This window comes from Triturus cristatus, chromosome 4_2, assembly GCF_964204655.1.
Source record: "Triturus cristatus chromosome 4_2, aTriCri1.1, whole genome shotgun sequence".
In the NCBI taxonomy this organism is placed as follows: Eukaryota; Metazoa; Chordata; class Amphibia; order Caudata; family Salamandridae; genus Triturus; species Triturus cristatus.
Genome location: NC_140586.1, coordinates 964,427,694 through 964,444,085, shown reverse-complemented (window position 1 = coordinate 964,444,085; position 16,392 = coordinate 964,427,694). Strand labels below are relative to the sequence as shown.

The following is a 16,392-nucleotide window of genomic DNA, read 5'->3' as shown; positions in this document are numbered from 1 at the left end:
TGGACACCTCAAATCTAGACAAGACCTCCCCTGGTTTCCCCCAGCGAACCTGGGCATAAGTGGAATCATGTAATCTAATCAACAGCCTCAATAAACCAGTTGGCATGGACAAAGCCCGAAGAACTTCCCAGAGTTTGAATCTTGGGACAGAGTCAAATGCAGACTTAAGGTCCACAAAGGCGGCATAAAGCATGCCACCCCCAAGAAAAACTTCCTTCCAGTATAATAAGGTAAACCTAAAAGCCTGGTCAATGGTTCCGACATGAGAACGAAAGCCCGCCTGTAGTCGGGTTAAAATATTAATCTCAGAAATCCAATTCTGGATGCGACCCAATAAGAGGCGAGCAATAATTTTTTGGGCAGCATCTATGAGGCTGATTGGGCGGTAATTGGCCGGGGCAGAGCGATCACCTTTCTTGTAGATCTGCAATATCTCTGCCCCAAACCAAGTATCTGGAATCAGCGCACCGCCAGCCAGGGCGTTAGCAAGAGTGGTCAGATAGGGAGTCCAGAGGTCCAGGTCCTGCTTAAAAAGATCAGCAGGAATGCAATCGGGACCCGGGGCTTTACCACTTGGGAGAGATTTCAAGATTGCCTTCACTTCACTTGGGGCAAACCGTAGCCCTTCCATAACAGCAACAGACCACAAAACTCTATCTGGACTCTCACTAGACTTAAACTGACTTTCAAAAAAGGAAACCCACTGAGCAGGTTCGACATGATTTACCGGAATCATATCCTGTGGGTTCTTGCCCCATTTAAGAAGGGACCAAAATTGGCACATGCTCCTACCCTCACAAGCCTCATATAACTCCCTCCACCGATTTTCGTCCCAGTTTTTCTTGGCTTTCATTTGGGCAAGTTTATACGCGGATCTACAGCTCCTAATGCTTTCTGGTATCCTGGATTTAAAAGCTAGTGAAAGGGCTTTACGAGATTCTTTACAGCTTAAATCAAACCAAGAGTTATCTCCCAAGGATTTATGTTTGCTATTAACAGGGATACTCTTGACAAAAAAAGATTTAAGACCTGCAAATAAGTCTCTGTGAATATCCGGTATACTACACTTAACCCCATCGTCGGTCTCGCAACTAATCAATTTATGCATAGCTATATTCACCAAATTCCTAATGACTTCCTGTACGATGGCATTAGAAGCAATCTTGGGCCAGCGAACCCTTCTCTGATCATTAGATAAGATGGCATGCGCTTGCACAACACAACCATCATCAATTGGAGGGCCGTTAAAACTGCTATCTGATAGGAGCAACGTCAGGGGGTTATGGTCACTTTCTATCCTGTCGGTCACCACCATATCGATAACAGCCGGCCACAGCTCATAGTTAACCAGAATATAATCTATTCTGCTACCATTCCTGCCAATATTAAAAGTCAACGTCCCGGACCTATCTGATGTCGTTCTGCCATTGGCAGCCCGCAGACCCTTTTCAAGACAAAGACCCTTCATGTATAATGCTGTTTGGGTCCATTTCCTGATTGGACTTAGTTCCAACTGTGGAATTCCCCACACAGAATCCTCAACCTCAGACAGTTTCCCGTCCTCATCACCCAGGGGCTCAAAACATGTGTTAAAATCACCTGCCACCACCCTGTGGCCATCACTAGACACTCTGCAGAGTAAATGGTCTAAAAGATAGACTGTGGGGGAGCATTTGCCACCCGGGAGACCTCTCACGTAGATGTTTATAATAAGAATATTAAGGCCCCTTGTGGAAGTAATCCTGGTAACCAAAATATCAGGGTTATCGATCAGGACTTCCACAGCTGTGATGCCCTCACATTGACGAATCCAAGTAGTCAAACCACCCACCGGTCTACCTCTGGGACCCTTAATGGCCGGTTTGAAAAAGTTCAGATACCCTACACGAAGTAGGGGAACTAACGACCAGGTCTCCTGAAAGCACCAGATATCTGCCTGGTCGACAAAAACCAACCAATCAGGAACTGCAAGTCTAGAAAATAGACCTGCTATGTTCCAGGAAGAGATGTTAACATTATAAGAGTCACTTCTTTTATGCACTATCTGGTTCGCCGCGTTAGGGTGGGAAGTAGAACAGACATTGGGTAGGCCAGATAAAACTAAATCTTCTCCTTGGACCAATGGAAATGATTGGCCAGTAGGTGCCCGACTAGAGGGTTCTGTGACCCCTGCTGACTCATTCCCGGAATGGACGCTAACAACCCTCAGTCAGTCATTATCCTCCAAGGAGGAAAGGGCAGTGAAGCGGTTATGTAACAGAATAGAATCAAGAGGCTGCAGACCCTGCTGGGAAGCAAAATGTGAAGCGCGAAACTGTCTAGTATGTGCGTCCCTTACTGGTCTGTAAAAGTAACCAAGGGGCAGGATCATGATCTCGTTAGGGTTAGAAGCAAGTTGGGAGGCCCTCTCCAAAATTTGTTTAACCAGTAGAGGGGTCCTAAAACTCAAAACTGGTTCTCAGAAGCTCTAAAAACACAAAAACAAACATGTAGAAGAGCCGAGAAAAAATGGAGAACTAATTACGATACCCAACTCAGACAAGAATACAAAGATACCCTAAACAGCTACAAAAAACTAATAATAGCAGAAAAAAGTAAATACTTCGTTAAAAAGATCAACAAGTCAAAAAACTCCAGCAAAACCCTCTTTGATACTGTCAAAAAACTATCAAAGTTCGAAAACAACAACCCAGAAACACTGTCATCAGAATTCTGCAACATACTAGGAGAATACTTCGTGAATAAAGTCTCATCAGTATACGATTCCTTTAAAAACCAGAACACTGAGACAATAGAAGAGGATACATCACAGCCACCAATTCAACAAGACCAATCAGCTTTTAGATTTACATCACCTACAGCCGAACAGATTGAAAAAGCGATACACACTACCAACTCAGGCAGCCCAATGGACCCTTGTCCACCCAAAATAATGCAGGTTTGATCCATACAACTAAGCAGAGTATTGGAAAAATTATTCTCCAAAATTATCAACACCAATATCTTCCCAGATGATTGGAAGATGATATCCATCAGGCCACTACTGAAAAAACCCAACCTAGATTGCGAAAATCCCAGCAATTATAGACCCATAGCCAGGATCCCTTTCGCCGCAAAAATCCTGGAGAAACTGCTAAATAAACAGCTATCCCAACATCTGACGGACGGAGATTGGCTGGATCACTCCCAGTTCGGTTTCCGGGTAGAACACGGGACGGAGACGGCTCTGATCACAGCAGTGGAGGAGCTTAGGCAAATAATGGACAATGGATCGAAGGCCGCCCTGATATTACTCGACTTATCGGCGGCCTTCGACACGGTCAGCCACGAAATCCTTATTACACGGTTAAAAACAGCATACATACATGACACAGCATGCGCTCTCACAGCCTCCTACCTAGAGAACAGAACTTCCTCAGTAGAATTAGGAGAAGCGAAATCCAAGCTGTTCAATCTACCATGTGGAGTCCCGCAGGGCTCATCGATGAGCCCTACTCTTTTCAACTTGTATGTAGCCCCACTTGCACAAATAATAAGAAACAACGGCTTCACTCCTATATCCTACGCCGACGACACCCAAATTGTGGTGTCAAGAAGCAAGGAGGTACAGGACACAGCAGAAAAATTTCAAAACTGCATGACAAAAATCTATCAATGGATGAAAATGAATTGCTTAAAGCTAAACGGGGACAAGAGTGAGGTCATGATACTAGGAAGAGACACAAACATATGGTCCCCCATATGGTGGCCTAAAGATATGGGAAGATGCCCAGAGTCGTCAGAAAAGGTCAAAAACCTAGGGATCATGTTAGACACTAACCTTTCTTTCGACGCTCAAGCCAGCAAACTAGCTTCGTCACTCTGGTACATTCTAAAGATGATCAAAAAGATTCTACCGTACTTACCGTTTGATTCACGCAAGACAGTGGTGACAGCACTAGCCTTGTCCAGACTGGATTACGGGAACGGCTTATACGCCGGAGCAAGGAAGAAAATCCTACTTAAACTACAACGCCTGCAGAATGCAGCAGCCAGGTTGATACTAGGAATACCAAAGTTCGAACAAGTAAGCCATAAACTAAAAAATCTGCACTGGCTACCAATTGAAAGTAGGATACGCTTTAAATCATTATGCTTAGCGTACAAGGCACTAAACGGAATTGGATCACAATTTTTAAAAACACATCTGCAACTATATGAGCCAAACAGATTACTCAGATCCAGCCAAACGAAATGCATCAGGGTCCCTAGATTTCGGAAAACTAACTGGGGCGGAAGAAGCTTCCTGGTACACGCAGCAAGAACATGGAACCAACTACCACTAGTCCATCCCTGAAATCCTTCAGAAAGGAAGTTAAAACATGGCTTTTCTCCACACATCTGTAGTCAACATCATCAGACCCAGTGGTATATCTCAGCGCCAAGACGCCCTCGGGCAATCGCGCGCTATACAAATAGATAAATCAATCAAAACCACACAGTCCCCTACCAAGGATTTGTGAGAGTGGCCAACCCATTTTACCCGCCTAACCATTTTGAATTCATTAAGCAACCTTTTACTTGCCCCTAGTTTGTTCCCAAGATAGTAAAGGGCTTTATTTTTGAGATTGGACCAGTGCTCCCTTGTCTCTGCTGATAGTGATGGAACATTGGCTAGGATAACTGTATAGGGAGTTGCTTCCGGGGGGAGGTGTAAATTAATTAACACATCAGGGTCCACTGATGCCTGGTCAGCAGGACCTTGAGTAGAACCCCTTAGCTGGTGATCGGTCAAAGGTCTATCAACAATAGTATGGGGGGCCAACGGCTGATTAGAATTAGCTCTATTAGCTACGTGGTCAGAGGAGTTAACAACTTGGGGTCTTAAATCGAGAGGACCTTCAGAAACCCCTCTGCTTACGTTGCTGGCCACATCATTCAAATTAGGTTCAAGTGAGGTTGCTGCAGGCGGGGTTTTACTTGCCAAAAATGCTTCAATACAGTTTAGCCTTGTTGCCACAGAATCTAGCTTGTCCAAAACAGGTTGGATAAGTGAGACTAGCTGTTCCTTAAGAAGTGTGTTTAAAAGCTCAAAGCTCTGCTGGGTCATAGGTTGCAAGGGAGGAATATTAGCTGAGACAGAAGGAGTCCCACAACAATGGGCTCCTCTAATACCAAGGGGTGCCTTAGCTGCACTTGACTTACTAGGGGCTCTACCTTTCCTTTTCTTGCAGGGCGGTTCTCTAGTTTTAGGGTCGGTAGCTCTTTGTTTGGCCCTAGTTGTTACCATAGCGGGACTGGGGAGGCTACTTACGGATGGCAAGGGGTCAATAATCCCAGCCCTAGGTATTAGACATACATTATCCTCCAGAATACAGTTACCAGTCCCGGTATTCATAGGGATGTCCTGTTCATCCACATGCTGTGCAGGCGGTAGCGCCGAGACTGGTTCTAGGGATAGTCTTCTCTCCACTGCTAGAATCTTATGATTAATTACTGACTCAGACCTTGTAAGATAGTCATCAATAGTCCCCACCAGCCTAGCCTCAACTTTTCTCTTACTCATGATACTAAGCTTGATGCTTATAGCACTTAAACTGCAATAAGCATACACAGAACCCAATGAAGGAACACAAACAAAAGAGAACAAAGCCCACTTTTTGTTGCTTAACTACAAGCAACCCAGCAGCATGAACACAAAAGCCAATCAGGAACCAAGGGAATAGGCCCAGCCCAGCCTCAACCGGCCACTGACGGGCAAGGACGGGCCCGCCCTTGGCCCGGGCGCAGTCCGCGCACGTCCCGTGCAGCGGGGCAGGTAAGCGGCTTAAATAACGCCCCGGCGCTGCCTGATGTCAAGTACGTCAGGCGCCGGGCGCTATGTGAGCTGGGGGATGTAGTTATCCCAGGCCGTTCACCTCACGGCAGCAGTGTCAACTGTGGAGGAACAGGGCAGGTAGAAGATGCCCCCAACGCAGGCCGTTTCCCTCACGGCAGTCCCAGGCTGAAGGAAAGTGGCAAAAGTCCTGTAGGCGCGTCCCGCGCAGCAGGGCAGGTAAGCGGCTTAAATAACGCCCCGGCGCTGCCTGATGTCGAGTACGGCAGGCGCCGGGTGCTATGTGAGCTGGGGGATGTAGTTATCCCAGGCCGTTCACCTCACGGCAGCAGTGTCAACTGTGGAGTAACAGGGCAGGTAGAAGATGCCCCCAACGCAGGCCGTTTCCCTCACAGCAGTCCCAGGCGGAAGGAAAGTGGCAAAAGTCCTGTAGGCGCGTCCATGTATTACTGATCAAATGTGCTATGCTGCTATTTGTTTGCTCAGAAATCAATAACATTGTTTATCCCAAAAAATCCTCTTTAATAGTAAAGTTAGATTTTTACTTTCTATTTTGAAAATGGCACTTTCAGAAGGTTTTTACATTAAGTGGGATTTGATCCTGTTCACACTCATGGGGGGATCAAGTATTAAAAGTCGAAAAGAAACAATACCTCCACCAGCCTTAGATTAAACTCTGCTGACCCCTGTGGGACTGAGTCCGATTCCCCAATTGTTGTCCTCCAGGTCCTGGACCCTTGGCTGGAGTCGGGCTGTACTCCTCATTGCCCAACTGGAGACTTCACAGAATGCAGCACATGATGACACTGGGCCTCACAGCACCACTCAGCTCCTGGTCAGCAGATTTACCCTGACTTGATGCACAGCAATGCCAAGAGTTGCATCACAGCTCACAGCACTGTACAGCTCCCGATCTTTGGCTCCACCGGACCACACACAGAGCCTCACATAGAAGCACCATGCAACTCCAGAGGGGTGGCTTCACCGGGTCCAACTCAGCATGCACAGTTCGACACAGAGCCCTGCAGAGCCGCACTACACCGTCTTCGCACCAATAGCACAAGGTAAGACTTCCAGCCGAATTAACCTGGACCTTGATACGGCCCACGCTTTTTCACAGTCATCCTGAACTTGTCACTATTTCCCGCGCCGGTGTAATCAGATACCCACAATTGGTGCTTTGCACCTTTTTGTGCTATTTTTACCTAAAATTGTAAAAGCTCATAACACCGATTCTACTTATTGGATTTTTGTTTCCATGGTACCAATTTATTAATTAAAATATCCTCTATTTTTCTAAATTGGTTTGAGATTCTTATTCTTCTTGTGTTGTGTTTTCACATTATTTCTGTTAGAGTGCTATGAATACTATGCACACCGCCCCCAAGTTAAGCCTGACTGCTTAACCAGAATGTTAACCAAAGGTTTATTTAGTGAAGCTTGTGGTTCCACCTGACAACGACTGTGATATTATTAGACAAGGTTCTCACCCCCTTCAACCAATAATTTAATTTTGTACAGGCACTTTTATAACCCTACAGATATCTCTGCTTTTCTTTATTCTGACTGGTCAAGTTTTCTATCTACTTTTTATCATCTGGTATTTCAATGTCCTACGCAGTTGTATTTTTATAATTTTACGTAATTCCTTCATCTAACAATAACTGCACAATTTTGCTCCTATGTGCGTCCACTGATGGGTCAAGATTATTCTTGTTTGTACTTAAATTATTGCCAATTTTGCTGCATCTCTATAAATTATTTCTATGTTTGTTCAGTGATGATGTGTTTTCGTTGATGTCCTTGTAAGTGTACTAACCGACTAAAGCTCTTCCCATTTTCACTGCACTTGAATGCCTTTTCACCTGTGTGTGTTTGCTGATGTTTTTTGAGGTTGGATGACTGACTAAAGCTTTTCGCACATTCACTGCAATGATATGGTTTTTCCCCTGTGTGTGTTCGCTGATGTGTTTGTAGGTGTAACAACCGACTAAAGCTCTTCACACATTCGCTGCAATGATATGGTTTTTCCCCTGTGTGTGTTTGTTGATGTGTTTTGAGGTTTGATGACAGACAAAAGCTTTTCACACATTCACTGCAATGATATGGTTTTTCCCCTGTGTGTGTTCGTTGATGTCTTTGTAGGGTTGATAATTGACAAAAGCTCCTCGCACATTCACTGCACTTGTATGGTTTTTCCCCTGTATGTATTCGCTGATGTCTTTTTAGGGTTGAGGGGTCACTAAAGCTCTTCACACATTCATTGCACCTGAATGGCTTTTCTCCTGTGTGTGTTCGCTGATGTTTTTGGAGTTCTGATAATTGACAAAAGCTGCTCGCACATTCACTGCACTTGAATGGCTTTTCCCCAGTGTGTGTTCGTTGATGTCTTTGTAGGTCTGATAAATGACAAAAGCTCCTTGCACATTCACTGCACTTTAATGGTTTTTCCCCTGTATGTATTCGCTGATGTTTTGTTAGGGCTGAGGAGTCCCTAAAGCTCTTCACACATTCATTGCACCTGAATGGCTTTTCCCCTGTGTGTGTTCGCTGATGTCTTTGTAGCTGTGATAAACCCCTATAGCTCTTCTCACATTCACTGCAATGGTATGGTTTTTGCCCTGTGTGTGTTTGCTGATGTCTTTGTAGCTGTGATAACCCCATATAGCTCTTCTCACATTCACTGCATTTGAATGATTTTTCCTTTGTGTATGTTAGCTGATTCATTTTTAGGTTTCCTGAGTGACCAAAGCTCCTCGCACATTCACTGCACTTGTATGGTTTTTCCCCTGTATGTATTCGCTGATGTCTTTTTAGGGTTGAGGGGTCACTAAAGCTCTTCACACATTCATTGCACCTGAATGGCTTTTCTCCTGTGTGTGTTCGCTGATGTTTTTGGAGTTCTGATAATTGACAAAAGCTGCTCGCACATTCACTGCACTTGAATGGCTTTTCCCCAGTGTGTGTTCGTTGATGTCTTTGTAGGTCTGATAAATGACAAAAGCTCCTTGCACATTCACTGCACTTTAATGGTTTTTCCCCTGTATGTATTCGCTGATGTTTTGTTAGGGCTGAGGAGTCCCTAAAGCTCTTCACACATTCATTGCACCTGAATGGCTTTTCCCCTGTGTGTGTTCGCTGATGTCTTTGTAGCTGTGATAAACCCCTATAGCTCTTCTCACATTCACTGCAATGGTATGGTTTTTGCCCTGTGTGTGTTTGCTGATGTCTTTGTAGCTGTGATAACCCCATATAGCTCTTCTCACATTCACTGCATTTGAATGATTTTTCCTTTGTGTATGTTAGCTGATTCATTTTTAGGTTTCCTGAGTGACCAAAGCTACTTCCACAGTCACTGCACTTGAATGGCTTTTCCCCTCTGTGTGTTCGCTGATGTCTTTCTAGGTGTAATATCAGCCTAAACCTCTTCACATATTTACTGCACTTGACTGTCTTTTCCACCTTGTGTGTTTGGTGATGGTGCTTAAGTTCTGATGACAAACTGAAGATTCAGCGGCATGTGTTTTTTCTACATCCCAAGATTGTGTTTTCTCACGCCCCCTGTATGTATTGGTATTTTGTAAGTTTGATTTCTAATTTAACAATAAAGTACAATGGTCACTAAATACTTGTCGCATTCATAATATGTGTCAGGCGTCTTTGTGGGTGATTGTCTCTTTAAACTAGATAACGGTTTTGCTCACTTGTGGGTACAGATCCTTCCTCCTCCTAGTTGATGCAAACGGAGGCAGTCCTCTGTATTTAAGACCGAAGAGCTCCTCTCTCCCTCACCCTCCAGTTGTCTGGCTCCACTCCATTGTGCCTTTGTCTGGTTGCTGTGGTTTTGCCAGAAAGAGTTTACAAGACACTCAGAGCACTGAATGATGGTCTGATATCATTTTAGAAAGAAGAGCACTGCTGTAACCACATCATACCGATCCCATGATCAAAGCTGTTGTTGGACACAGACTTATACCGGAGGTGGTTTGTTATTGTTTTTGCCTTTAGTTTCTAGATGTCATTTCTTCGTCGTGTGGCTGGAGGCGCCCAACTCTGACTTATGCGTTCACTGAACTGCCCTTGACGGCTTCTTCCAGGATCGGTGAGTTTAGGTTCAGGTTCCTCTGTCTCGGACTGCGCTTATTTTGTGCGCTCAAGACTTGTTTCCTGTTGGCTGTAAAGAGATTGAAAATCGCTAAATGGAAATGTAATGGAATATGAATACACAATATTTTACTGGTTGCAAAAGACATGTCTCCTTCACTATCTGTGAAACTTGTCAAGCGATATTTCATCGTACACTAATAATTAACTAAAAGTTCTATTACCCATGTGACATCTTTACTTCACAAAAGGTGGAGATTTACCAGGGTTCACAGAGTAACTCAGTAAAGAATGGGCGGTCACAGAGCACCATGTCCAGCTTTAGGCAGACCCAAGTGGACAATATTACAATTAAACAAGAACAGATTGAGGAAACAGAGATGGATCAGGACATGATGCTGTTACTTTAGTTTGAGGAAGTGTATAACAAAGGTAACTCTTCGGGAAGTATATAACAAGGGTAACTCCATCCACACACTTCTTCACAATCCTTTCCTGTTCACATTGGATCAGCTGATGCGCCAACTCATTTCTTTACCTTGTTGCTCACTTGTTATCTTTGCCACTTTCCACAGCCCCCCTGGGGTTGGTTCAAGCATTTCTGGTCTCTTCAAACCTGTAAGATTGGAGCATTATTGTGAATTGAGGTGGATTTTCTATCGCCATAATATCCGCCCATCTCCCTGAGACTAGTGCAGCTACACGGCCTAGTTCCGGCCCGGACACTTTACACAAACTAGAGATTCTTTAGTTCTTCCTAAAGCAGATAAAGTTCGGATCTTGTTACACTTTCAGCTGCAACTCTTTCCAGAATGAGACAAGGCACAGAAACAACAGCAATATCAGTCATTTAGCTCTAAACAGAGTGAATCCACCACAATCAATAGTTGACCTGACATACCCTTGCAGCCAAAAGAGGCGTTCATATTACACAACTGTTGCTTTTTATCCTTTCAATGATATTGAATTGAATTTAATGTTGTCCGTTTAGTGCTGAGGAGGCTACTCTGTGGCCGCGAGAATATTTGGCGGAGCGGAGGAGGTGTAAGTCCATCACCCCCTACCACTCCCGTATACCTGTTTTCTCACTCTACAGGGCTCACTGTTAGCCAAAACAAAGGGAGCGGTTTGAAACCTGTACAGAGCACAAATCGGGTAACAGCCTAATAGTCAAATGACCATTGTTGGCAGTGTGGGATCACAAGCTTCAGTTTTAGAAGCTCACCTGGGAGGTGTAAATGGAGGAGGTGCACCGGTAGGTGCTTATGGGGTACAGACAGAGGAGGGGCAGAGGTAGGTACTAATGAGGTACAAGCAGAGGAGGTGCATGGCTAGATGCTTGTGAGGTACAAACAGAGGAGGTGCAAAGGGAAGTACTTATGAGGTACAAACAGAGGAGGTGCAGAGGTAGGTGCTTATGACATACAAACAGAGGAAGCACACAGGTAGGTGCTTCTGAGGTACAAACAGAGGAGGTGCAGAGGTAAGTACTTATGAGGTACTAACAGAGGACGTGCAGAGGTAGGTGCTTATGACATACAAACAGAGGAAGCACACAGGTAGGTGCTTATTGGGTACAAATGGAGGCGGTGCACCGGTAGGGGCTTATGGGGTACAAACAGAAAAGGTGCAGAGGTATGTGTATGAGGTACAAACAGAGGAGGCACACAGCTAGATGCTTGTGAAGTACAAACAGAGGAGGTGCACAGGTAGGTGCTTCTGAGGTACAAACGGAGGAGGCGCACATCAGGTGCTTATGGGGTACAAATGGAGGCGGTGCACCGGTAGGTGCTTATGGGGTACAAACAGAAAAGGTGCAGATGTAGGTGTGTATGAGGTACAAACAGAGGAGGTGGACATGAAGGTGCTTATGAGGTGCAAACAGAGGAGGTGCACAGGCAGGTGCTTGTGAGGTACAAACAGAGGAGGTGCAGAGGTAAATGCTTATAGGGTACAGAGGAGGTGCACAGGTATGCGCTTAAGAGGTACACACAGAGGAGGTGCACAGATAGTTGCTTATGAGGTACAGAGGAGGCACACAGACAGGTGCTTGTTAGGTATAAAAAGAGGAGGTGCACAGGTATGTGCTTGTGAGGTACAAACAGAGGAGGTGCCCAGGTAGGTGCTTATGAGGTACAAACGGAGGAGGCGGAGGCAGGTTCTTATGAGGTATAAAAAGAGGAGGTGTAGTGGTAGGTGCTTATGAGGTATAAACAGAGGAGGTTCACAGGCATGTCCTTATGAGGTATAAAAAGAGGATGTGCACAGGTAGGTGCTTATGAGGTGCAAACAGAGGAGGCGCACAGACAGGTGCTTATGAGGTATAAAAAGAGGAGGTGTACTGGTATGTGCTTAAGAGGTACACACAGAGGAGATGCACAGACAGGTGCTTATGCGGTATAAAAAGAGGAGTTGCACAGGTAGGTGCTTATGAGGTGCAAACAGAGGAGGCGCACAGGTAGGTGCTTATGAGGTATATGCAAAAGAAACTATTGATGGACAATGCAAACATTCACCCCTAGTCACAAGGATCTTGGTTTAATCCATCATTCCTTCAAGATTTAGGTACCTTTAATATGCCCCAGATCCCTCGTCATCCTCCGTATAACGAGAGCAATAAAACTTACCAAATGCATCCCTTATGGACTCTGGATTAGTGGTCTGTCCTATCCCCGGTTGGATAATGTCTCGCATTATATTGGATGTTGTTTGCTCCCTGGTGCGAATTGCTGGTTGGTGGCCAACCTGTTGATTTAATTCATACACCATTTCCCTTCGTGCTATCGTTTTGCTCACCGCTTTGTCCGTAAATACATTGATAATGGCTGCTTTTGCAAATCGGTATCTGCCGCTGTATTAACACAAGATCTTGACCTTCCTCAACTGCCCTGACCAAATCTTCTCCAACTGCCCCCAGATTATCCTGTAATATTTTTAGGGACTGCTTGACCTGTTTGTCACGATTCAAGGAATATTGCAATGTTTCCCGCCTAATTCTGCTTTCATGGCATCCCATACTACCTCGATGGAGGTACTTCCCTATATTATCTGCCAGAAATATTGGGATCCAGCGTTTCATATGGGTAGAATATTCAGTATCACAGAGTAAAGCTCTCTCGAATGACCAAGACCTCCAGTTAAAATTAGCTACATCTATTTCAATTTATAGTACTAACGGATTATGATCCGATAGTACTCGTGGTAGTTTCGATATATGGCATATTGAATTCAATGAATTTGAAATAAACATATAATCCAATCTTGCATGGTACCTGTGTGGATTAGAAAAAGAGGTGCACGCTGGATCATTTGATCTTAACAATTGCCAACAGTCAACAAAGCCATGAGTCTGACACATGTTCCTTAAGGCTTGAAATACTTTTGACTTTCGTCCCACATATCTCCACCCTCCCTCCAGAGACCAATCACTTGGTAAATTAATATTGTAGACTCCACATACAATACGTGGGAGTGGCCAGTGAGCGAGTTCACTCGAGATAGTATTCAATACTGTAGGATCATCTCTGTTGCATCCATATAATGTGCACAGTGTTAGTTTCTTCCCCGCCCCATATTGGTATTAAGAGATAGCCCAACGTCCGAATTTATCTGAACATGATCGATTAAACTGTAGTCCCCCTCCTTTAACCAGGATCACCACACCCCGTACCTTAACCCCCTGTGTTGTCGCACTTATCACCCTAAATCCCAGTGTATTTAGAATATGTAGTTGTGACCCATCTATATGTGTCTCCTGGAGGCAAATGATATTAGCACCCATCAATTGTAACCCAAACGCAACTTTCTGTCTTTTCTTTACACCGTTTAAGCCACATATATTCATAGACACCACTCTCAATACCTCCATACCATTTTATGGTGTTGACCTACGACTAACACCTTATCTCCATTAAACCCCGCCACCTTTCCAAAAATTTCTATCCCCTTATAAGAAGTACAGCACAAATGTCTAAACCATCCAAGAAGCAATGTAGGCATAACTTAGTTCCTTTCCTCCCCTGTCTGGAAGTCCCCCCTCCCTCTCCCCCTCACCCCCCACCACAATTAAGGTAACCAGGCTCAGCCATGAGCTCGTGTGAGGACGTCTGTACCAACTCTCCTCTCCCTTAAGCTCCTCCCCCATCGAATGTGCCTTACCAAATACCCATATCCAGAGGAACCATCCTTCAAGCCTACAATTCTTGCTTACAATAGTTACTACATTTTTTTTACAATTTACGATTTACTCCCCCATACTCCCCGCTGCAATATCGTCCAAGAGTTTCTGTGCTTTAATTTCAGAGGTGAAACTGAAATTCTGGCCTTTGTATATCACCTTTAACCTCGCTCGATTTTGTAGGAAAACCACGGTCCCTACAGATTGAAATGGGGTCATTAATTGCCTGAGCCGACCATCTCCTCTCGACCGTAGCGTGTGCAAAATCCGGTTTGGCAAAAACAGAAAAACCTTCAAAGTTCCTTTTGGCATTGGGTCTAACTAAATCATACACGGCTTGTTGAAGCAAGAAGTTACCAAAATAGATCAATATTGCATGGGGTAGAGCTTTTTCTCTGGATGAATGCCTTGATGGTAAAAGGGGGAATCTGTGAACACGTTGAACTTCTTTGTCCCAATCCCATGTTGGGAGCTCGGGTAGGGAGCCTCTTAGCATGGTTACAATGAACTTTCTTATGTTGTTACCTTCACAGTTTTCAGGAACTCCCTAACAGCCTGAGGTTATTGCGGCGCTGCTGGTTCTCATAGTCCTCAAGCTTTTACATCACATCTTTTATAGTACTGCCCTGCGATGAAGCCTGCGCCTTTCCACTGTGCTTTCAAGCATTTCCGTTCAGTCACTCAGCAATGTCGGAACAGATCTTCCCCACTTTTCCTATGGAACCTTAAAGTTTCTTAGTTGCAAGTCGTGCCTGTCGATTGTCGGCTTTGACATCATCCTGAAAAGCTCGTAGGGACTGCAATATCAGAGCCAGTGAGGGCTCAGCCGGGTTTACTCGCTTCGTCTGATCTGAGATCCCACCGATATTTTCCGCCGTTCGCTTCTCACCTTCGTCTATTCCCTGCGGGAATAGCATTGATGTTGCTGAATAGTCATTCCTCCTCCGTCTCCTGCTCCCCTGTGATCTTCCAGCGAGCCTTCTTCCCCGACACCCATTTGTTTTTTACTTGAGGTTGTGACTCTCTCTGACTCTTCTGTCAGTGAGAAGAATTTTTCCGCAGGTACATCTGGGGTCAAGCAGTCGGCTTCCATATCCCCGTTTGGTCCTCAGTGCCTCCCAGAGTATATGGCCCATTTTTGTTAGCCACAGCTGTTACTCTGTTCTCCTGTTCGCTCTTAGCTGTACCAGAAATACCCGCGTCCAACATCCGGGATTGAGTACCCTGCATTAATGCGTCTTTACTTGGGCTAGTATGTACAGCATGCACTTGTGCCTCTATAATGGTATTATCACCATTTGCCTGCCATGGAGTCGAGTTTCCCCCATCCGTGACGTCTGACCTTTTACTTTGTCCAGTGGGCGTTCGCACTGCGGATGTTATTGCCTGGTCAGTTTCTGATACATGGTCGCTTCTAATCCTGTCCATATCACCATTGCCATTATTTTTGTTATTGCTGAGGTCCTTTTGTGTCTCCATTTTTAGGGGCCCCTTCCCCACCGGAAGCTATGGGCGAGACGATGTTTAAAATGGATGGTTGTGCTTCCTCTACATCAGTGGATGGTTTAGTTCGCCATAAGTTTGTTTTTCCAGAGAGTTCAGTTTTCTCATGTTCGATTTCCCCTTGCTTGTCTCCTTTATTTGGCCGTAGATCCCCTTTTTTGAGATCTATTTTAAATCAGAGACCTCCCGCTGTAACTGTACAGCGGTAGCGCTCACTCGTTGCTTTCCCCTGCCTCGAGCAGCGATTGCCACTGGCTCGCTGTTACGCTCGGGCTCCGTGTCTAACAGCGCTCCTGCCGATAGCGTGTTGCCATCTCCAGGCAACCACTGCGAGCCGTAGGCGTGCCCTGAACCTGTTGCTGCCATCGGCAGAAGCCACATTAGGGCCTCCCAGCGTCCCTGACAGAAGTTCCCTTTAGCTCTGCAGGAATGCCCTCGCTGTCCGACTTGATGGAAAGTTGGAGAAATCCACCGGAGCACAGCATGCCCGTCGCGGACTTCCCCGCAGCTCCAATGCATACTCTTGTGCTCCATCCGGGATGTTTACAGCGAAGAGGGGGAGAGAGGTAAGCGGTGGCTCCTACTCAGACGCCATATTGCCCAGAATTGTGCTAGTAACAAATTTGTGATGATGTTTGAAGAATTTTTTAAGGATACGTTGGAGCGTATGAAAAGCTATAGTCATCGTATTAAGTTGAAGCTTGGTGCCAAGCCAGTTGTAGCTAAGGTGAGGAGGATTCCTTTAAGTGTGCAGGATGCCATGAATTAGGTAATCACCAGGTTAATGGATTCT

The 16,392-nt window shown here is 45.2% G+C and overlaps 1 protein-coding gene across 3 annotated transcripts in view; it reads right to left on the bottom strand.

Annotated features, from left to right (window-relative positions):
• Nucleotides 1-2,941: 2,941 nt before the first annotated feature.
• Nucleotides 2,942-16,392, bottom strand: part of LOC146839151 (uncharacterized) — a 78,829-nt gene continuing 65,378 nt past the window's right edge. For 2 of the 3 annotated variants that reach the window (XM_085603174.1, XM_085603173.1), the window contains 2 exons: nucleotides 10,458-10,535; nucleotides 2,942-9,989 (listed from right to left, as the gene is read on the bottom strand). In XM_085603174.1, coding sequence (XP_085459300.1) covers nucleotides 7,580-9,130 — 1,551 coding nt within the window. In that variant the 5' untranslated portion in view covers nucleotides 9,131-9,989; nucleotides 10,458-10,535 and the 3' untranslated portion in view covers nucleotides 2,942-7,579. The remainder of the gene's footprint in view (nucleotides 9,990-10,457; nucleotides 10,536-16,392) is intronic. The other variant, XM_085603175.1, reaches the window with a different exon arrangement.